Here is a 22471-nt window from a genome sequence, read left to right as displayed (position 1 = left end):
TGTGGGTGACTCTAAACTGCCCTCTGGCCAACTAGGGCAATCAATGCTGATCCAGCCAGTGACACCCTCATCCCTGAATGAATGAACAGGAAAGTAGTAGATAGATGGAAGTTTCATTCCAGCAGCCTAGGCTGGATATCTTGAGGTAAAGGTGCCAGAGTTCAAGGCACGATGTGCCAAATTAGCATAGTCAACTAACTTCTTTGCTCGACTTCCATAGCAACATCTGCACGAATCAATAAACCAATTGCTACCTTACAGTTGCCACGGCAACAGGGAAGCAGACCACAGTTTGGAGTTATGTAACCATAATTGATTGACACAGCAAGGCTGACTGCCCTTGCAGCTCAGGAAACATGAGCTGCATTACCAGAATTTGATTTCCTGCCAAATCCCAAATAATTTGCTTTCAAGGTGTTAATGTATTTATATAGATCTGAGACTTACAAGAACTTAAAGCACAGAAGGAGACCACTCAGCCCACCATGCCTCTGCTGGTTGGAAGATCCATCATGCTATTCCATGTGGCCACTGTTTGTCAATAACCCTGCAGATTCCACATCCCCGAGTTCGAATCACTTCTAAAATGATTTATGGAATCACTTTCCACCACCGACAATTTTATGAGTGTAAATGATTCCCCTCCTCTCCATTTCAGATCCCTTGTCAATAATTTTAAATCCATGATCCAAATTCCAGAGAAAATATTTTACTTACCACTTCTATCAGAAGTACCATCATCATTATAAAAACTTCCATTACGTGACCTCTTAGCTTGTTTTGTTATAAGAATAATTGTTCTACATTTTCAACTTGTTCTCTGAATTGAAATCCCTCACATTTAGCAACTGATAAGTGTCTTCTGCACTCTTTCTAACGCCCCTGCATCCTCCTGAAATGTGGTGTCCAGAATTGTTCACAATGCACTAACCTGGAACTTGTAAAATTCTCACATGATCTTCTGTGTTTCTTTTTTTAAAATTTATTGTCTATTCCTAGCTGCCCTTGAGAAGGTGGTGATGAGCTGCCTTCTTGAACTGCTATAGCCAATGTTCTGTACGTTAACCGACAATGCCCTGAGGTAGGAAATTCCAGGATTATAACCCAGTGATAGTGAAGAAATGCTGATATATTTCCAAGTCAGGATGGGGAGTGGCTTGGAAGGGAACTTGCAGGTGGTGGTGTTCCCATGTATCTGTTGCCCTTGACCTTCTAGATGGAAGTGGTCATGAGTTTGGAAGGTGCTGTCTGAGGATCTTTGATGAATTTCTGCAATCTGTCTTGTAGATAGTACACACTGTTGCTAATGACTATCAATGGAGGGAGGTAACTGAATGTTTTTGGATAGCTGCCAATCAAGTAGGCTGCTTTGATGGTGTCAAGCTGCTCTTAAGTGGTGTTGGAGCTGTACCCATCCAGGCAATTGGAAAGTATTCCATTACTCTCCTGACTTGTTGAGTTTCTAGTCCATTATAACACCCAGGAAGTTAAAAGTCAGGGATTCAGTGATAGTAATACCATTGAATGTCAAGGTGGACAGATTGGATGCTCTCTTGTTGGAAATGGTCATTGACTAACACTTGAGTGGCATGACTTTAATTTGTGACTTATGGGTCATGCCTAAATATTATCTAGGCCACATCATGGTTGATATAGTAGGGGCAGGTGTGCTTCCTGATGGAATACAGATTAATAATTTGAAAGTACTTGGTGTGATTGATATTGGGAAACAATGTAAATAATGCTTGTTGTTATGACAGTTAACATACAAATTTCTCATCATCATGGCTCAATATTTGCATCCTTCAGGGACACTACAAAGCTAAGTCAGGTCTCCATGAGACTCAGATTGACCACATATTGCTTTATTATTTACAGTCCCTGCCATGATTACATCGTACCCAAACACCACCCTGGCAACTCAGGGACAGAAGAAAGAGGTCAGCTGCACTGCACATGGAGAGAAGCCCATCATTGTCCGCTGGGAGAAAGAAGACACCATCATTGACCCAGAGCGTATGTTTCGTTACGTTGTATCCACCAAAGAGATTGGAGATGAGGTGGTTTCTACATTGCAGGTACTGACTGTGAAACTTAAAAAAAAAAGTCTTGCTTTAATTTCCCACCACAAGACTGATGGGAAGATGAAGATGAGTTGATTCATTGAACCTGCCCACACCACAATTACCAGGCCACTGATTTTTTTCGCCTCATTCTGTTCCCAAGCTGTGACACTTAGTGAATGGCTCTATTGCTAGTGGAAACAGTTGCTCTGTACTTACTTCATCAAAACCCTCTGTGTTTCAGAAACCTCCATTAAATCTTCCATCAACGTAGCTGTTTTAAGGAGGACAGCCATCTTCTCTAGCCAACACGAGTCCCAATTTAACAATATTTAGCTGCCTTATTCCAGAACCCTCATTAGACTTTTCTCTATTAATGACACATCAGTAGATTGTAACAAGGGCACAGTGTGATTAGGTACAATGAGTGTAAATGATGATCCCTGGTCTAGAGGGATTATCTTTTGAACAAAGGCGACACAGGTTGGGACTCCATTCATTGGAGAAGAATGAGAGGTGATTTTATTGAAATATGCAGGATTCTTAAGTGGCTTGACTGAGAGGTTGTTTCCCATCAGGAGAGTCTTGGACCAGATGGCATAGTCTCAGAATAAAGGGGCACCAATTTAATCATGATATGAGGTTGAATTTCCTTGCTCAAAGGATTGTGAGGCTTTGGAACTCCTTACCACAGAGAGCTGAGAGGGCAGAGTCCTTGTGTACATTGAAGGCGGAGATAGATGGATGCTTGATCAGTCAGGGAAATCAAGAGTTACGGGGAAAGGGCAGAAAAGTGAATGTGAGGAGTGTCAGATAAGCCATGATCCTATTGAACTGCCAAGCAGGCTCAAGGGGCCAAGTGTCCTTCTCAGGTTCGTACTTCTTATGGTCTTAATATTCCTTTAAGTGCATATTAGGCCTTTAGGATCCACAAGTAACACTCACTCCATCCAATCCGCAATACAAAACCACCTTGAACAATCCTATATTGTTTGGAATTTAGCAGCTCACTCTATATGGTTGGGCTTGCCAAGTGATACCTTAATTGAAGAGCCCATTCAAAGAGAAAGGTCAGCTTTTCTTTCTCTGTTACAAATTATATTTGAACCTAAGTGATTCATCTGTCTACCAGAAAAATATATAATCGTAAAAATATATGATTGGTGGTGATCAGTCTTTGCCTTTTGTATTTGAGTGTTTCTGCAGGACATACAATATATTTTACGAACTGTCAGGTCCACTGCTAAAACTTAAATTATTGATTTGTTAATTTGCTGCTATTTGGGGTTACCGATTTTAGAATTTATTCACCGCTGACAACTGGTACTTTCAACATCTCCAAACTGTCGAATCTCAACCCAACAAGCCACTTAATTAGAAATGTAACTACAAATCATCTGCAGATGGAAAACCTCGAGAGCTACAGTTCGGGCAGATCTGCTCGGTGATTCTATAGGGTATCAAGTCAAATCAACATCCCAACCTATTGGTTTTTACAGTTCCAATAATAATTATACAGTAACATTAATAATTTGTCGCTCTTCCCCCTGTATCTAATTCATATGAAACGTTCTGAACTTCCTGACCCTACTTCTCCTAGTGCTGTTCTCAGTGTGCGTTGTCAATTGCGAAGGCTAACCTCACCCTTGCTATTACAGAGGCACACACATTTGTGTACACCATTGTTTCCCTTTTCAACTTTTCAGTTTAAATGATTCTGTTTTAAAAGGGACGTTGCATTGTGGAAGAGTGTTCAGCAACAACAACAACAGCATTTCTATGTGGCCTGTGAAGTAGCAAAATATCCGAAGCATTTCTGATGTAACATCATCATTGATACTGAACAACATAAATTATGAGCTTTACGGAAAGAGAGGGAGTGGTTAAGGTTCTGAGACATTTCTGGACTTCTGAAACTTAGCTCCTGGGCAGTTGAAAGGACTGCCCAATCGTTAAATAAATAAGACTCTGGGTGTATAAACGAGGACAGAATTAGAGGGGAGATTGCAATAGTTTGCAGAAAGTAGGGAGGAGATGAATCCGCATAGGGATTTGAAAGTTACATTCAAATCTAGTCCTCATTGAACCAGGAGCCAAAATAGGGTAGCAAGCAGAGGAGTGAGGACTGAAAGCTTGGACACGGCAGCACAGTTTTGGGTGAAAGGTTTACCAAGGGTGAGAGATGCAGGTTTGAAGACATCGAAACCTTAACCCATTTAATTCCAAAATGATCTCTTTCCTTCCTCATCTCCAGCAGTGCTATCTTCCAGAAACAAAATAATATCCTGATTGATAATCATAAAACAAGACATCAAGGCAAATTTTTTTGTTGTAGATTAAATTTTCCCACACTTATGCCCTAACACTAAGCACCTGTGTTTTTTTTTTAAGCCTCTTATTTTTAATTGTTAAGTTTATGCGAGCATCACTCCAAGAATTTTTTTTTTTTTTATTCATAGAATGGAGGCATCATTGGCTAGGTCATTGGTCATCTACACTTGACCCAGAGAAGGTGGTGGGGAGCTGTTTTCTTGAACTGCTCAGGGAGAGGCAGTGGCATAGTGACAATGAACATAGAACATTCCAGCGCAGTAAAGGTCCTTCAGCCCTTGATGTTGCACTGACCTGTGAAATCAATCTGAAGCCCATCTAACCTACACTATTCCATTCTTATTCATCTGCCTATCCAATTACCATTTAAATGCCCTTAAAGTTGATGAGTCTTCTACAGTTGCAGGTAGTGCATTCCATGCCCCTACTACTCTGAGTAAAAAACCTACCTCTGACATCTGTCCTATATCTATCACCCCTCAATTTAAAGCTATGTCCCCTCGTGCTAGCCATCGCCATCCAAGGAAAAAGATTCTCACTGTCCAACCTATCTAACCCTCTGATTATCTTATATGTCTCAATTAAGTCACCTCTCGACATTCTTCTCTCAAACAAAAAACAGTCTCAAGTCCCTCAGCCTTTCCTCATAAGACCTTCCCTCCATACCACGCAACATCCTAGTAAATCTCCTCTGAATCCTTTCCAAAGTTTCCACATTCTTCCTATAATGCGGTGACCAGAACTGTATACAATACTCCAAATGTGGCCACACCAGAGTTTTGTACAGCTGCAGCATAACATCATGGTTCCGAAACTCAATCGCTCTACCAATAAAAGCTAACACACTGTATGTCTTCTTAACAACCCTGTCAAGCTGGGTAGCAACTTTCAGTGATCTATGTACATGGACACCGAGATCTCTCTGCTCATCTACACTACCAAGAATCTTACCATTAGCCCAGTACTCTGCCTTCCTGTCACTCCTTCCAAAGTGAATCACCTCACACTCTTCCATATTAAACTCCGTTTCTCAGACCAGATTTGCAGCTTATCTATGCCTCTTTGTAATGAGAATTGTAGCAATCCAGTGACCCAGGTTATAATGTTCTAGTGTCATGGATTTGAATCTCACTGTGTCAGATGGTGAAATTTGAATTCAAGAAAAATCTGGAATTGAACAACCTGAATGGTGAGTATGGAAGCAGGTCAATTGTTGTAAAATTCCAGCTGATTAAGTAATGGCCTGTAGTGAAAGAGATCTAAATTCAGTCTGATCTACACATGACTCCAACCCCATAGTAATGTGATTGACTCTTAACTGCCCTCTGAAATGGCCCTAGCAAGCCACTCCAATTAAGAGGCTATTAGCGATGGGTAATATAAGCTGGCCCGGCCCACAATGTCCACATCCCAGGAATGAATTAAAAAGTAAAATTGTATGTAGGGACACCTGCAGTGCTGTTAGCAAGGGAGTTTGCAGATTTTGTTGATGTTCTATCATTGATATTAAACTGCTTCGACATAACAGCAACAACAAATGATATGGTATTTTAGTAAAACATCACAAGGCAGCTTACAGATTCCTAATGAATTTCAATTCTCCAGTTATTTCACAGGTTTGCAAGATGCAACCTATCGAAGTAATGGGCCTAGCAGAGTATCTTAATCAGCCTGAGATGCTCTGGTTCCCATTCCTGTATCATGCATTGACAGTGCAATCTCAGATAACTGCTTTAACAATACTCTTAATGGATGCTACGGTCTTCAGCCAACATGGATTGAAAACTACAACAGATCCCAGACAACACAAATCAATAGGGGCGTTGGAGTCTTGAAACTCTGTAGAGACACTGGCTGCTTCGAACGCTGGTTGCTGCAAGCCTCAAATAATATTTTATAATTCATATGGTGATTGCTTTGTGATCACAAGCAATGGGGGTGAACATTCTGACTGACATTCATCCTCTACAATGATTGTCATTTCTGTGATCAAATTGGCAGATTAAATTCTTTGCCATCCCATTTGCCCTTTACTTCTAGTGGGACGAGCTGGAAAGTGCAAGCTAGAGGCAGAGAACTTAACTTTAAAGGACCAGAATTAGAGTTTTTAAGTCAAAATGTCAACATGGATTTAACTTGTCTGAATCCTGCTGGAGTTCAACCTCCACATGATCAGTGCCCCTAATTTGATCACCATCCAGTTCCCAGACCTCCTCACTGCTGTTCCCTTCAGTCACTTGTCTATCCCATTCATAAAGATTGGTGCACCCTGTGTTACTGCCCACTAACTCTCTGACAGTGTGTTCCACATGCTGAAGTTATTCTATGTTAATAGGTCACTCCTTTACTTTCACGAAATTAAGTAAACTCTTTGGAGCTCAAAATGAGTGATGGCCCTGAAGAGGTGATGCAATATTGGATTGTCTGTCTGTCATAGACCATTCCTAATACTTAATTCCATTGTCTATCAAGATTGCTAATGCAATTACATTTTTCTGGAAAATAGTAAAGTGTACTATTTCAGTCAGACACCCATGGCTTCCATGTATGAAGAATACTCTACACCTGGAGTACTATGTACAGTTTGGTCTCCTTACTTGAGAAAGGATGTACTGGCACTGGAGGGGGTGCAGAGGAGGTTCATTAGGTTGATTCCGGAGTTGAGAGGGTTGGCTTATGAGGAGAGGCTGAGTAAATTTGGACTATACACATTGGAATTTAGGCAAATGAGGAGGGCTCTTATAGAAACATATCAAATTATTAAAGGGAATAGATAAGGTAGAAGCAGGGAGGTTGTTTTCACTGGCAGGTGAAGTTAGAACTAGAACTTGCATAGCTTCAAAATTAGGGGGAGCAGATTTAGGACTGAATTGAGGAGGAGCTTCTTCACCCAAAGGGTTGTGAATCTGTGGACTTCCCTGCCCAGTGAAGTGGTTGAGGCTACCTCATAGAATGGTTTTATGGCAAAGATAGATTTCTGGGCAGTAAAGGAATTAAGAGTTATGGTGAGTAGATGGGTAAGTGGAACTGAGTGCATGATAAGATCAGCCATGATTTTATTGAAAGGCAGGGCGGGTCTGAGAGGTCAGATGGCCTGCTACTAGTTCTATGTCCTTATTTTGTCATAATAATTGAATTGAATCATTCTCAAATGACCAAAATTTAGACTTTATTTTGACTGCCTGAGCTGATGGAATACCTCTTTATTTGAAAGTTATCTGTTAAATTTTAAGCGCGAATTATCACATGTTTAAAGGTTAGGACCCAGGAGTCTGTGTGAGACTACCTGGCCCGTGCACTTATTGCACCTTTTCTAGGCATGCACCCAACCCAAGAGGGAATTTGTCAGGGATTTTTCTTTTTGTCCTTTCTAACAAGGTCGCTGGTGCATTTTGCAAGCTGTGAGACACAGTGTCCAAGAAGCATGGATTTGATTAGAAGGGTAACCTCCTTTCTCAGCCTCTGATATCATTTTAAAGTGCTCTAAACCCCTCCCCCCTTACTTCCCAGCCACCTCCCAAACCACCTCAGATGGCCCATTTCTCCTCAACGCATACTCATCAGTCATGCCCTCTCTGACTGCACGTGTCCTCACTCTACCCGCTACCCATGCCACCCCACAGATCCTCACTCATCACCCTGTGCCTCTTCAACCCTTGCTACAGGCTACACCTGCCAGAACAATATTTTTTGCAATGGACAGAAAACGTTCCTATTGTAATTTCAGCTCAGAGTGCGTACCAACCAATAGAGGGGAATGGGTGCAGAGGTTTAACTCAACTTTCATAGCATGTTTTTCTCTATAAACAGGTTGAGCTATTGGTCCGTTTAAATTACAGCATAGGAAATGGTAGCAAGACAGATCTTTCCTAAAAGAATTCTAATGCATTATTGTCCTTTATCCAATGGCAAAAGGTACTATAACTAACGTTCAAACTTACAGAATGGTGATTGACTGGATTAAAATCATGTCTACATTACAGTAGAGCAGGAAGCAGTGACATTTAAAAATATGCAATTATTTATACTTACCATTTCAGAATAACTCTGGCGTCTTAGCAAATGTTCCTCAGTGGTGATAAATTCACTGAGAAGATGCTTTTTTTTAGCGCATCCAAAAGCCATGCCCATTTTGTGAGTGGGAGGCAATACAGTTTTCCTGTGCTCCTCACAATGGTGAGCCCAGCCTCCGAAGAGATGCTTCTGTTTTGAACTCGAGGTACTCAGCCCTGCCAAAATTCCATATGAAAATAACATCAGGTCAAGGAGGCCAATAATTTTATTTTAACCGGTTAAAAAAAAAACAGCAAGATCAGCATTTTGAGGCCCAATTTACATCCCCATTCAGGATCAAAAATCGAATGAATAGGAGATCAAACAATAGCAATTAAGTCAGTGATTTCAGTTAGAGAACAGCAACAGTGAAATTGAAGGAAAACTTTGCATTTGACTGCTAAATTTGACCAGAGATGAAGTGTAATGCAAGCGATGCAAACATCTTGTTAATTGTTTCTGTTAATTATTCTCCATCCTTTTCCCTTTAGCCAGTTATTTGAACCTCTGGGCACTAACCCATTTGCCAGCAGGCATAGTTTCTTGCAGGTCTTGCCTGCAGTTTACAGCAGAGAAAGTTAACAATCTCATCTTCCCCAATCTTTCCATTTAACTGAAATCCTTCCAGTGATAGTTTTCATTTTGCAAACCAGTGTACTGCACCATCTATTTGTAGTTCTTGCCAGAAGTTGAGCTCTTTGCAACAGTCTGTCAGCTTTTCATAGAAGCACATCACACCCACACTCTGAGGCACTACTTACTGTCCACTGAAGGCCAGTATTTTGAAAACATATCATTATCTCCTGACTAACATTTAAATTCTGATCGCTCGGATATTTCATTTCTAGTGGCACAGCGGAAGTGTGCTGACTAGGAAAGCAAAGACATGCAGAATAAAACAAACAAGTAAAACTTGTAGATGGTTCGCCTTGACTTGTATACTTCAAAACAGCACTCTGATATGACAAACATGTTCACTTCCAAATATTACTGTTCTTTTGACTGGCTTGCCTCTCTGGGTGGTTTATGCTGAATCAAATACTCTCTATCCTGTGACTTGTGCTGTGTGAGTTTACCATTGGTGACTGTCCACTAGTATCCCTGGGTTCAAAGTTGCCCCTCACTACCACAATCTTTATGTTACAAATCTCTCCCTAGCACAATGGAGCCATGCTTCCAGCATCCCTCAGGCTCATCGAAAGAGGAGACCAGAGGAAGACAAAAAAAGGCACTTTCGTGAATTTTGTATTGGCCATGCATGGAATCGATGTGTTGCACCTATTCATGTAATGACTGCATCGGAAAGGCACTTCAGAGACCAGTTTCAAAGGCATTGTCCCTGAGAGGTTAGAATGTGCACAATTGTAGGACGAAAGAAAATCAATGGATACACAAGGAATCCACTTTAATGTTAATCTATTGATTAATCCAAAAATAATCAATTCACTGCTTTGATCTCTCAACCAATTGCTTTCTTTGTTCCCTCTTTCTCTGCTCTTTGGGTCTTCAATGATTTAGAGCAATGGCAGTCTCGATTTTCTTTTTAATCTTCCTTTCTTACTTCAAACATGCTAGCAGCGAGTAGAATCTTTTTTGACATGGTTACTATAACAACCTCCTGTCCTGACCCCTGTCATCAGTGATTCTGAAAGTGCCTCAGACCTTCATTTTGAAGCCTTGGACAATTTTCTCCCAATCACAACGAGGAGACAAGGAAAGAAAATCAATTTCTCTGGCAATGCAATTAAGTCTGTCAGTTTAAATGATTAACCCTTCATGGATTTACTACATGATTAAAGGAAGGTCTAATAATACTTGGGATTCTGGCAGTATGATTATTTTTGACTTCTACAGGAAGAATAATAGAATTTTTTAAGAACAGCACGGGATCATAAAATCCAAAAGCATTCCTGACATTTTTCATTGCGTTACTTGTAGAAGACAGTTTATGAGTTTGCAGATCCAACAAAAGAATGTAGATGACTGGAAGTGGGAGTGTTCAGTTTGTCATATTAAAAGGGGTAGATTGGAACATCTATTTCTATAGTGAAGGGGATAAGAATAAAGGGACTAATGTTAGCAAGTTTTGAGAAGATTTTTAGCTCAAGTAGAGGGACATAATCCTATGACTTCACCAGTTTCCCCATTTCCCCTTCCCCCACCTCATCCCAGTTCCAAACTTCCAGCTCAGCACTGTCCCCATGAACGTCAATTTTCCTGCTCCTCGGATGCTGCCTGAACTGCTGTGCTTTTCCAGCATCACTCTAATCCTATGATTGGAGTCAGACCAGGTAGCAATCTGAAATTCTAATGTCCAATTTTTGGGCTGCACAATAGTGACAGAATTTTCTGGGATAATTGGACCTTTCCAGATTGATTTTGACAAGAAATGGACAATAAATACTGACCAGTGATGCTCAACTCCCATGAGTGTATCAAAACATGGCTTTTGTTTGGAGGAGGGTATTGGGGAGCAGGGAAGACTGAAAGGAGGTAAGATATAGATCAGATATCAGGTAATGGTGGAGCAGAGCTGGCTTGAGGAGCTGAAAGGCAGACTCCAGAAAGCGGTGAATTGTGATGGACTCCAGAGACTATTCTGATTCATTTGGATGGACATGTAGACTGGGGAGGGGATTGGGGTTTAGATCCCAATTTTCAGTCCTCCCACACAATTCCCATTGCTAGGAGGGCTAACACTTAAAATGTAACCCTGTTTTCTACTCATTGAGTTAATAATTTGGTTTTAGTGCCATGTCTTTTCAAACAGCCATACATAAATTCATTCCATGTCTCAGTGTGGAAACGGTAATGGATGTTATTCTTAATTAGATGTCTGTGTAATCTGGACTGTCACTCACCATCAATGTCAGCCTTTCTGAAGCTGTATTGAGCAGGCTGGCTTGATGTTGCTTCCAGCAGCCTTGGGTTGTGTGTGTGCGTCAGTGTAAGTGTTTTTAACAAAACACAGCACTATGTATTAATCTGCATATGTACCTCTCAAACAAGGGTATGGTGAATTCAGGTTATTATACAAAAGTACAGGCTTCTGACCAACTCTTTATAGTTAGAGAGGCTTCTGTTCCCCTTAGCATGATAACTAATGTTTACAAAGCAACCAACAGTGTTACACATGGGGCATTAACAAAATTGTGTTTTTAGCAGTGCCTGATGTGTCTTTGAGCTTGTTCCAAATTGCTTTGCAGCTTTATTCAGTGTGAGTTGGGCCTATACTGAGCATAAAAATGTGTTGCTGGAAAAGCGCAGTAGGTCAGGCAGCATCAAAAGAGCAGGAGAATCGACGTTTCGGGCTTATGCCCGAAACGTCGATTCTCCTGCTCTTTTGATGCTGCCTGACCTGCTGCGCTTTTCCAGCAACACATTTGTAAGCTCTAATCTCCAGCATCTGCAGTCCTCACTTTCTCCTATACTGAGCATGTACAGTAATGTGCCTTACATGGCAGCATCTTAACAAGAGAGAGCAGAATTAATGTTTTGATTCCAATCTGACTCTTCTATAGAGGTTATTTTGCTGTCAGATGATGAATTTTTCAAGCACTTGCAGTTTTCAATTCAGATTAGATTCCCTACAGTGTGGAAACAGGCCTTTCGGCCCAACAAGTCCACACCGACCCTCCAAAGAGTAAACCACCCAATCCCATTTCCCTCTCACTAATGCACTGAACACTACAGGCAATTTAACGGCCAATTCACCTAACCTGCACTGTGGGAGGAAACCAGAGCACCTGGAGGAAACCCACACAGACACGGGGAGAATGTGCAAACTCCACACAGACAGTCACCCAAGGCCTGAATCAAACCTGGGACCCTGGTGCTGTGAGGCAGCAGTGCTAACCACTGAGCCACTGTGCCGCCCACATCCACAGTTGCTTGCTTTCATTTTAAGGTACCTTTCTTTCTTCCTGTCATTTCTTCCAGCTTAGTCCCAAGAAGATTTCAGGAAGGTGGCAGTGGAGTAGAGCTTCTGAGCTGAGGGCTCGTCCACTCCGTCCACTCTTCTCTTTGTTTCTTTTCTTTTTTCATCTCTTGTCTCGATTTTTTTTCTTTCATTTTCTTTTACTTACCTCTTGGTAAAAAACTCAGTTGAGGTGATGACATTGGCGGTAGCAAATAGGCCCAGCAGCATGGACTCGGGTAGGCCCAGCAGTGCAGACTCAAGTAGACCGAGCACCACAGACTTGGGTAGGCCCAGCAACGTGGACTTGGGTAGGGCCAGCAGTGCAGACTCAAGTAGGCCCAACAGCATGGACTCAAGTAGGCCCAGGAGTGAACTCAGGTAGGCTCAGCAGCACACACTCAGGTAGGCCCAGCAGTGCAGATTCGAGCAGGCGCTGCAGCACGGACAAAGTAGGCCCAGCAGCATGGTCACAGGTAGGCCCAGCAGCACAGACCCAGGTAGGCCCAGCAGCACAGACTCATGGAGGCCCAGCAGTGTGGACTCAAGTAGGCCCAGCACCACACACTCAGGTAGGCCCTGCAGTGTGCACTCTGGTAGGCCCTGCAGCACATTTTTGCATAGGCCCAGCAGCGTGGACTTGAGTAGACCCTGTAGTGTGGATTCAAGTAGGCCCAGCAGCACAGACTCAATTAGGCCCTGCAGCATGGACTCGGGTTGGCCCAGCAACACAAAACCGAGTAAGCCCAGCAGCACAAAACTAAGTAGGCCCAGCAGTGTGAACTTGAGTAGGCCCTGCAGCATGGACTCAGGTAGGCCCAGTAGTGCGGATTCAAGGAGGCCCAGCAGCACAGACCTGGATAGGCCCAGCAGTGCGTACTCAGTAGGCCCAGCAGCGTGTATTCACTAAGCCCAGCAGCGTGTGCTCAGGTAGGCCCAGCAGTGCAGACATGGGTAAACCCAGCAGTACAAATCCGGGTAGGTCCAGCAGTGCAGATCTGGGTATGCTTAGCAGTGCAGAATTAGGTAGACCCAGCAGTGCATATCCGGGTATGCCCAGCAGTGCAGAATCAGGTAGGCCCAGCAGTGCAGATACGGGTAGGCCCAGCAGTGCAGACTCGGGTAAGACCAGCAGTGCAGAATCAGATAGGCCTAGCAGTACAGATTTGGGTAGACCCAGCAGTGCACATTCTGGTAGGCCCAGCAGTGCAGAATCAGGTAGGCCCAGCCGTGCAGAATCAGGTAGGCCCATGTGTGCAGAGGAATCCTGAAGAAGGGCTCATGCCCGAAACGTTGATTCTCCTGCTCCTTGGATGCTGCCTGACCTGCTGCGCTTTTCCAGCAACATATTTTCAGCTCTGACCTCCAGCATCTGCAGTCCTCACTTTCTCCATGTGTGCAGATTCAAGTACGCTCAGGAGAGCAGATTTAGGTAGGTCCAGCAGTGCAGACACAGAAAAGCCCAGCAGTGCAGACTCGGGTATGCTCAACAGTATAAACGTGTAGGACCAGCAGCATGGACTTGGGTAGGCCCAGTGTACAGACTCGAGTAGGCTCAGCAGCATGGACTCGTGTCGGCCCAGCAGCGTGGACTCAGGTAGGCCCAGCTGTGCAGACTCGAGTAGGCCCAGCAGCGTGGACTCGGGTAGGCCCAGCAGTGCAGTAAAGGAAAGGCCCAGCAGTGCAGACTCGGGTAGTCCCAGCAGCGTGGACTCGGGTAGGCCCAGCAGTGCAGACTCGAATTGGTCCAGCAGTACAGACATGAAAAGGCCAAGCAGTGCAGACTTGTGTAGGCCCTGCAGTGAAGACTCGAGTAGGCCCAGCAGCGTGGACTCGGGAAGGTCCAGCAGTGTAGACATGGAAAGGCCCAGCAGTGCAGACTCAAGTAGGCCCAGCAGTGCAGACTCGGCTAGGACCAGCAGCGTGGACTCGAGTGAGCCTGGACTTGTAGCAGCTATGTTGGAGGTGAGTTCTACTTCCTAGCATCTTCTGCATTGTTGAGGTGGTCCTAGTGCCGACTCATGGCTGCTACAGTGGAAGCAATTTTGGGTTCACGGAAATGTCTAAATCGGTGGATTCATGGAGGCGGAGGTGAGTTTGGGCCCAATACAAGACCCGGCAGCCTCAGCAACAGCTGCGTTGTCGCAGCCTCATGGTGGGGGTGGAGTCAAGTTTGGACCGGTGCAGTAATGGACAGCGTTAGTGAAGCCTAGTGAGGACTCATAGTAGCGAGGGCACCTTTGGAGCCAAGATAGTGGTGACTTTCATTCTAGCGTTGGTGGCGCAGTGAAGGGGAGTCATGCCTGGCCACCAGGGCCATGACTGAGCACTTTATAAGAAGAACTGTAAATTTGGATACTTTTTCTGTATTTCTTCATTTTTTGCCTTTATATTATTTTTCTGTGATTTGATTTATTTTTTCTGTGTTTAGAGATGGCGCCAGAGAGTGGCAGCACTATGTAAAACTATCTTTTTTAACAAAATACAAATGACAGTAAATAAATAAATCAAATAACTTTGCAAGGCAAAAATCACACACAGTAGTTTGTGCACATGTACATGCTATCCTGAATCCTCTTCACATCTCATCCTGTGCTAATTGTATAGCAACTGAGTATTTAATTAAATCATATGTTAGCCAAGAGTGCATTTTTACTCAAATATATACCAGAGGAGAAAGGTTCTGGTTGCACAGTGGTAGTGTCCTTACCTCTAAGCCACTCATTCAGGTTTACGTCCCACCTCAGAATGAGATGATCATGGAAGTGTGTCATATGTTCAAAAAAAGATTGATTAAAAAAATAAGAGCACGCTGAAACTGTGATGGTTTTGTATTGGAGGTTCATGTTTGCAATGTGTGTCTGTGAGTAAAAGCTTCTTGATTATTAGATTAGATTAGATTACATTACAGTGTGGAAACAGGCCCTTCGGCCCAACAAGTCCACACCGACCCGCCGAAGCGTAACCCACCCATACCCCTACATTTACCCCTTACCTAACACTACGGGCAATTTAGCATGGCCAATTCACCTGACCTGCACATCTTTGGACTGTGGGAGGAAACCGGAGCACCCGGAGGAAACCCACGCAGACACGGGGAGAACGTGCAAACTCCACACAGTCAGTCACCTGAGGCGGGAATTGAACCCGGGTCTCTGGCGCCCATTATGCAAAGATGGGCTTCAGATCTACCTTTTACCATTCAGCGTTCTGGCGTAGAACACACTGGAGTGCCTCAAATGCTGCTTAAAATAGTTGGGGCTCTAACTTTAGCTCATTAGTGGATCAGGACAGGACTAACCTTAGCTTATTTCTCCTCAGGTGTGGATTTTTGAGAAGGGCTGTGATCAGTTTTTACCAAATAAATGTGAGACAGGGTGTATATGGATTAATTGTTTGTGGTGATTAGATTACTTACAGTGTGGAAACAGGCCCTTTGGCCCAACAAGTCCACACCGCCCCGCCGAAGCGCAACCCACCCATACCCCTACACATCTACCCCTTACCTAACACTATGGGCAATTTAGCATGGCCAATTCACCTGACCTGCACATCTTTGGACTGTGGGAGGAAACCGGAGAAAACCCACGCAGACACGGGGAGAATATGCAAACTCCACACAGACAGTCGCCTGAGGCAGGAATTGAACCCAGGTCTCTGGCGCTGTGAGGCAGCAGTGCTAACCACTGTGCCACCATGCCGCCCAAATTAATGCTGCTCTCTTGCACTTTTCCCATAGCCCCGTATCTCAGTTTCAGGTAGGTACCCAACAAATTTTCAAAAGTTGCTATTGAATCTGCTTTCAGGCAATTCAGCATAAGTTTTTATAATACACTGCACCTAAAAATAAAATATCATCATCTCTCCTCCACCAAAGGACAAAGTCTTCAAATTTGAGCTAATTGTCAGTCAGGCTTTATTCCCAAATCAATTTCCCAACTTTGTAGTCTGTCCATGATCCTTACCTGTTTCTTTGTCAGTGAAATACCAGTGTTTCCCCCTTGTTCTGAGCTGTTGTCATCGAGGTCCCTGTTCTCCAACCCTTCCCTGTAAGCCATATTCACAATCTGCTACCCTCTAGTTCCTGTGCACTCTCTTCCAACTCTCACCTCCACCACCTTTCACTTCACCTGTCATTCTCCCCACTTGCCCCCACCTCCAGATTCCTGGGTATTCTGACATCAGTCAATCCCATTTTCAGTCCATCTCAAAGTGGAGAAGGTTGGGGGGGGGATGCTGTCTTTGTTCAGCATGAGAGAAGAGTGGGGATAATGTGACATGGCGCAACATTGGGCAACACAGTGGCTCAGTGGTTAGCACGGCTGTTTCACAGCGCTAGGGCCATAGGTTCAATACCACGCTTGGGTGACTGTTTGTGTGGAGTTTGTACATTCTCCCATGTCTGTGCATGTTTTCTCCGGGTGCTCCAGTTTCCTCCAGTAGTCCAAAGATGTGCAGGTTAGGTGGACCGGCTGTGTTAAATTGCTGGTAGTGTCCAGCAATATGCAGGCTGGGTGGATTAGCCATGGGAATGAAGGGTAACATGGATAGGGTAGGGGATGTAGGTCTGGGTGGGATGCGCTTTGGAGGGTCGGTGTGGACTCGATGGGCTAAATGGCCTGCTTACACACTGTAGGGATTCTGTTAAGCAGGGGTAACTGTGACCATAGCTGCTATTAGATGAGAACAGGGTGCGTGGGTGATACTCAGGTAAGAAATATAAAAGACAAAAGTGTCCTGAGTGATGGCTGGGGTGCTCATCCCTAATTCAGGAGGGTTCCTGTGCAATACTGGAGAACTGACAACCCTAACGCGTCGATATAAACACTGATCACCTGATTTCAGCATGATGTTATAAGTGATGCTTCTACGGCCTTTGTTCTAAAGGGAAAGCCCACCTTGAATTGGAATGAATACACAATGATTGGTTGGGTACTGTTTTTGTAGATACAGCTAATTGCCTTTACTTTCAGAGAAAAAGATCATCAATGCAAGCACAATGTCAGGAACAATTATTTATACCATGGGAAAGAGTGTCTTGGGATATGAATCAGTGTGAATTGAGCTGCCAGTGAGAGAGAGAGAGAGACACCAACAGCCAAAGCCCTTCAAACATGGCTGAGGATCAAACCCCAAGGACTTAACTGAATTAGTTAGTGAAACGCTGCCAGAAATAGTCAAAATGAATTCTTGCCACAATATCCGAAGGCCAAGAATTTAATTCAGATCTTTCTAGTTTGAGGAGGAAGCTGGGCTGCTGGGACTGTTTCCATTTGAGCAGAGAAAACTACGGAGAGAGTTAATTGAGTCTCGTTCTGAAGGCATTGCAGGAGTGAGCAAAGTCAGCAGCAAGGGGATGGACAATTTAGGTCTGTCACCGGGAAGACTGAAGAGAAAGGGGGTCAGGAGAATTTCCCTTTGCAAAGGATAGTTGGAGCATGAAACTTCTCTTTCATCACAGGGAATCTTTTAAGGGAAAGTCGAATGAAGATTTGAGGCAGTGGAGCACACGGGTTTATGGAGGAGAGTGGGACCATGAGATTTGTTCTGGATTGATCTTGCCAAGAGTTGGCACTGACACCATGAACCACACAGGCAAAAGTGAGGACTGCAGATGCTGGAAACCAGAGTTTAGATCAGAGTGGTGCTGGAAAAGCACAGCAGGTCAGGCAGCATCCGAGGAGCAGGAAAATCAACGTTTTGGGCAAAAGCTTTGCCCGAAATGATGATTTTCCTGCTCCTCAGATGCTGCCTGACCTGCTGTGCTTTTCCAGCACTGCTCTGATCTAAACCATGAACCACATAGCCCATTGCAGTTCTATTGAGTAAGTCAGGAAGATGTGAAGAACATGAAGATGCTGATGAAGAGCATTAACCTGGCTTGTCTTCTTTCAGATGTTAGTTAACCTGTTGTCTATTTCTGTTGTTATTTTGTATTTCCAGCAGTAGCATTACTCTAAATCATTTTCTCTCTACTGTTTGATCTGTCTGTTTACTCTTCAGATTACGCCAACAGTCCGGGGAGATTCCGGATTTTTCTCCTGCCATGCTATTAATTCGTACGGAGAGGACCGAGGGTTGATTCAGCTCACGGTGCAAGGTAAATTGAAATGTGACATTGTATGCTACTAGTCACCACAATCTACAGTTGATTTTGAAAGTCAAATGCTTACGTTCTGCCACACACCATTCCCAGCCTTATGGTGCAGCAGATGTTCTGACCCTTGCCCATCGTTTAATGTAGCTAACACACTTCATCAGACCCTAATCAGACAAAGAAAATCGACACTGAGCTGAATATGGAGTCATTGGAATGATCGTAATAATGAGGTTACCAGCTGGGTCTCACAGAATATGAGTTCCCTAACTGAGGCTGTTAACCTGGCCCAATCAGGGAACCCTGGCTGATAGATATGAATAGGAGTGTCTGGCACTCTGAGAGCTGCCTCTGAAGAGGCAGTACTAGAATCAAAGACCTTTCGTGTGTTAATAAAGGGTGACTCGGTGACAGGATACCAGCCTTTGTGCAGTTATTTCAGATAGATTATTAATTACCAAAAGGATGAAAGACTATTAAGAATATGCAGGAATGTAGAGGTGAGGTTAAACTTTTAGCATTAGGTTTTATTGTCATGTGCGCTCAAGTACAGAACTACAGGGGTTCAGTGAAAAGTGTGTAAAGTGATCAATCACTGGCAGCTTAAGTACAAAAACCCAAATTTAAAAAATAACATCTAAGAAACAAAAGTCAGAATTAAAAAACACAGAAATACAAAACAAAAACAGAGCCAAGGAGAAAGAGAGAGGGCTGTGAATCTAAAATTCTTATCTCCACAAGATAAGTGGGCCTCCTGCCCTAACGCTGAAAAATGTGTTGCTAGAAAAGCGCAGCAGGTCAGGCAGCATCCAAGGAGCAGGAGAATCGACGGAATGAAGGGCTTATGCCCGAAACGTCGATTCTCCTGCTCCTTGGATACTGCCTGACCTGCTGCGCTTTTCCAGCAACACATTTTTCAGCTCTGATCTCCAGCATCTGCAGTCCTCACTTTTTCCCTCCTGCCCTAAAGCCTCAAGTCTCAGTGTTCTGGCAGATCCATGCACCCTTTGCCCCCTCAGGCCCTCGGAACCCACTCCAACTGCCCCCTCAGGCCCTCGGAACCCACTCCCACTAACCCCTCAGGCACTCGGAACCCACTCCCACTGCCCCTTCAGGCCCTCGGAACCCACTGCCCCCTCAGGCCCTTGGAAGACGGTCTTCAAGCCCATTGCTCCTGCTGTCAAATCATGGAACATGCCATTCCCATCCAGTCGCTGCCATGCTTCCCGCCCTCTTACCGATGTTCTACTGAAGACGCCATTGATGGAAAAAAGATAGGAAACAGAGTAAAAGAAAGAAAAAGAGAAAGAAAGACAAGTGGACAGAAGCAGATGTGTCCCAGGCTCAGCAGCCTGAATACTGCATTGCTTCTCCACTACCATCTTGGAGCAGATCAGGCATGATCTCATTGAATGGTGGAAGCATGCTGAAAGGACCAAAGGCCTACTCTTATTCCATGTTCATATATTCATAAATAATAGATTGACTCCTCGCAGTTCTTTTCATTCCTGTCAATGATCTGATTATTGTCAGTTGGAGAGGGATGGAAGATTTTCAGTTTGGGTGGATGATCTGCAAGACCCAGGTCTTTGGATCAACCTAATAGCTCCAAATTTCAAGTTCTTGAAGAGGTCAGAGACACTGATTTCTGGAACTTTCTCCATTTCTCTGATAATACTTCACCAAGAAATCTCTTCAACTGGTTGTCTTTGAGACAAAGCTGCCACTCAGCGTGAGAGCGGGAGCGTAAAAAGAGAGTGGGAAAAATAACACTGCTTTGTTGCAAACTTCTGCATAACTGCCAACTTTCTTCCAATTCCACTTTTTAGGGCATACCAATGTTGATGTTTCTAGCTTAAATGTCCTTTTGCAACTTGTATGCCTATGGCAAAGCAGAGACAGATATCTAGAGACTATGGTTAGGTTATCATCAGGATAAAGCCCCTTCTAAAACGCATTCTTTGTTTCGCAATCAAGGGCATAAAACTGATCTTTAATCCTTTTCGTATTCTCCCCACAGTCAATTGACTTTTGTAACCTGAATTATAGAATTGTTATGGAGCAGAATTAGCCTACCATGCCTGCACTAGCATTTCAAATGAGTGCCATTACCTTGTGCCAATCTCCTGATTTTACCCCATATTCTTGCACACTATTTCTATCCAAATAATCATCCTCTTGAATAACTCAAATAAACTTGCCCCCACCACATTTCCAGGCAGTGTACACCCTAACCAAGCTTACACACACATACCTACATGCATATACACACACGCTATCACGTGCTCTCACGCACATGCATACACTCACATGCACACTCAGTCTGCCGCTCCTATATGCACAGACATTTTAAGCTTATGGGGTGAATTTATTTTTGAAGAATTACATTTTATTTTGCTCAAAAACTCCATGAATCCATGTAAAACTCTGTAAAACTATACAGAGGGTTTGTTCGTCTGACATAGCATTGGGACACAGACAGACTTTATACCTATTGTTTAAAAAGCTGAACTGTCTTGAGAATGTAATTTGAACAGAAACCAGCAAATCCCATTATAAAAAAAATTGAAGTTTTAAACTAAGATTGTTTACTGTAAGAAAGGTGGTACAGTGGCTCAGTGGGAAGCACTGCTTCCTCACAGTGCCAGGGACCTGGGTTCGCTTCCAGCCTTGGGCGACTGTCTGTGTGGATTTTGCACATTCTCTCCGTGTCTGTGGGGGTTTCCTCCCACAATCCAAAGATGTGCAGGTTAGGTGAATTACCCAGGCTAAATTGCCCATAGTGTTCAGGGATGTGTAAGCTAGGTGCATTAGTCAGGGGTAAATATAGAGTAGGGGAATGGACCTGGGTGGTTTACTCTTTGGAAGGACGGTGTGGACTTGTTGGGCTGAAGGACATGTTTGCACGCTATGGGGATTCTAATTCTAAAATAAAATCTCCATGACACTGGATTCCTTTGGCTATAAATTCTGTGAGAATGATCTTCACCTCCACATCTAGCTGATGAAGGAACTGCTCTCCGAAAGCCAGTGCTTCCGAATAAACCTGTTGGACTATAACCTGGTGTTGAAAATGTGTTGCTGGAACAGCGCAGCAGGTCAGGCAGCATCCAAGGAGCAGGAGAATCGACATTTCAGGCATGAGCCCTTCTTCAGGAAGAAGGGCTTATGCCTGAAACGTCGATTCTCCTGTTCTCTGTGCTGTTCCAGCAACACATTTTCAACACCAGGTTATAGTCCAACAGGTTTATTCGGAAGCACTAGCTTTCGGAGAGCAGTTCCTTCATCAACGCCCCTCCCCCAAGTCCCTCCTCCCTACCTTTTATCCTAACCTGCTAAACATACTTTCCTCATTCCTGAAGAAGGGCTTATGCCCGAAACGTCGATTCTCCTGTTCCTTGGATGCTGCCTGACCTGCTGCGCTTTTCCAGCAACACATTTTCAGCTCTGATCTCCAGCATCTGCAGTCCTCACTTTCTCCTCAAAGATTATAACCTTGTGTTGTGTGATTTTTAAATTTGTATACTTTAAAATGCTGTATGTTTCATTATCTGCTCTTTCCATCTGAGCTGCCACCTTCAAGTGCAAAATGTGCACCCCCACCTCCGCCCAAGGCCCGAAAGGATCCTTCCACATGCGTCAGAAATTTGCCTGTATTTCCACAAATATCATCTACTGTATCCATTGCACCCGATGTGGTCTCCTCTACATCGGGAAGTCAGGATGCCAACTTGCAGATCATTTCAGAGAACATCTCTGGGACACCCGGACCAACCAACCCCACCGTCCCATGGCTGAACACTCCAACTCCCCCTCCCACTCAACAAAGTACATGCAGGTCCTGGACCTTATCCATCACCAAACACTAACCACCCGACACCCACAGGAAGAATGCCTCATATTCCACTTGGGACTCTGCAAACACATGCTATTAATGTGGATTTCAGCAGTTTCCTCATTTCCCCTCCCCCCACCTTGTCTCAGTCAAATCCCTCGAACTCAGCACCGCCT

The 22471-nt window shown here is 43.9% G+C and overlaps 1 protein-coding gene across 2 annotated transcripts in view; it reads left to right on the top strand.

The window, feature by feature from the left end:
- Window positions 1-22471, top strand: part of LOC122555394 (Down syndrome cell adhesion molecule homolog) — a 662754-nt gene that overhangs the window by 483196 nt on the left and 157087 nt on the right. For both annotated transcript variants that reach the window (XM_043701363.1, XM_043701364.1), the window contains exons 12-13: window positions 1879-2078; window positions 18367-18463. In XM_043701363.1, coding sequence (XP_043557298.1) covers window positions 1879-2078; window positions 18367-18463 — 297 coding nt within the window. The remainder of the gene's footprint in view (window positions 1-1878; window positions 2079-18366; window positions 18464-22471) is intronic.

The sequence above is a fragment of the Chiloscyllium plagiosum genome, chromosome 12 (genome assembly GCF_004010195.1).
Source record: "Chiloscyllium plagiosum isolate BGI_BamShark_2017 chromosome 12, ASM401019v2, whole genome shotgun sequence".
In the NCBI taxonomy this organism is placed as follows: domain Eukaryota; kingdom Metazoa; phylum Chordata; class Chondrichthyes; order Orectolobiformes; family Hemiscylliidae; genus Chiloscyllium; species Chiloscyllium plagiosum.
This window is presented reverse-complemented; position numbering and strand designations above follow the sequence as displayed.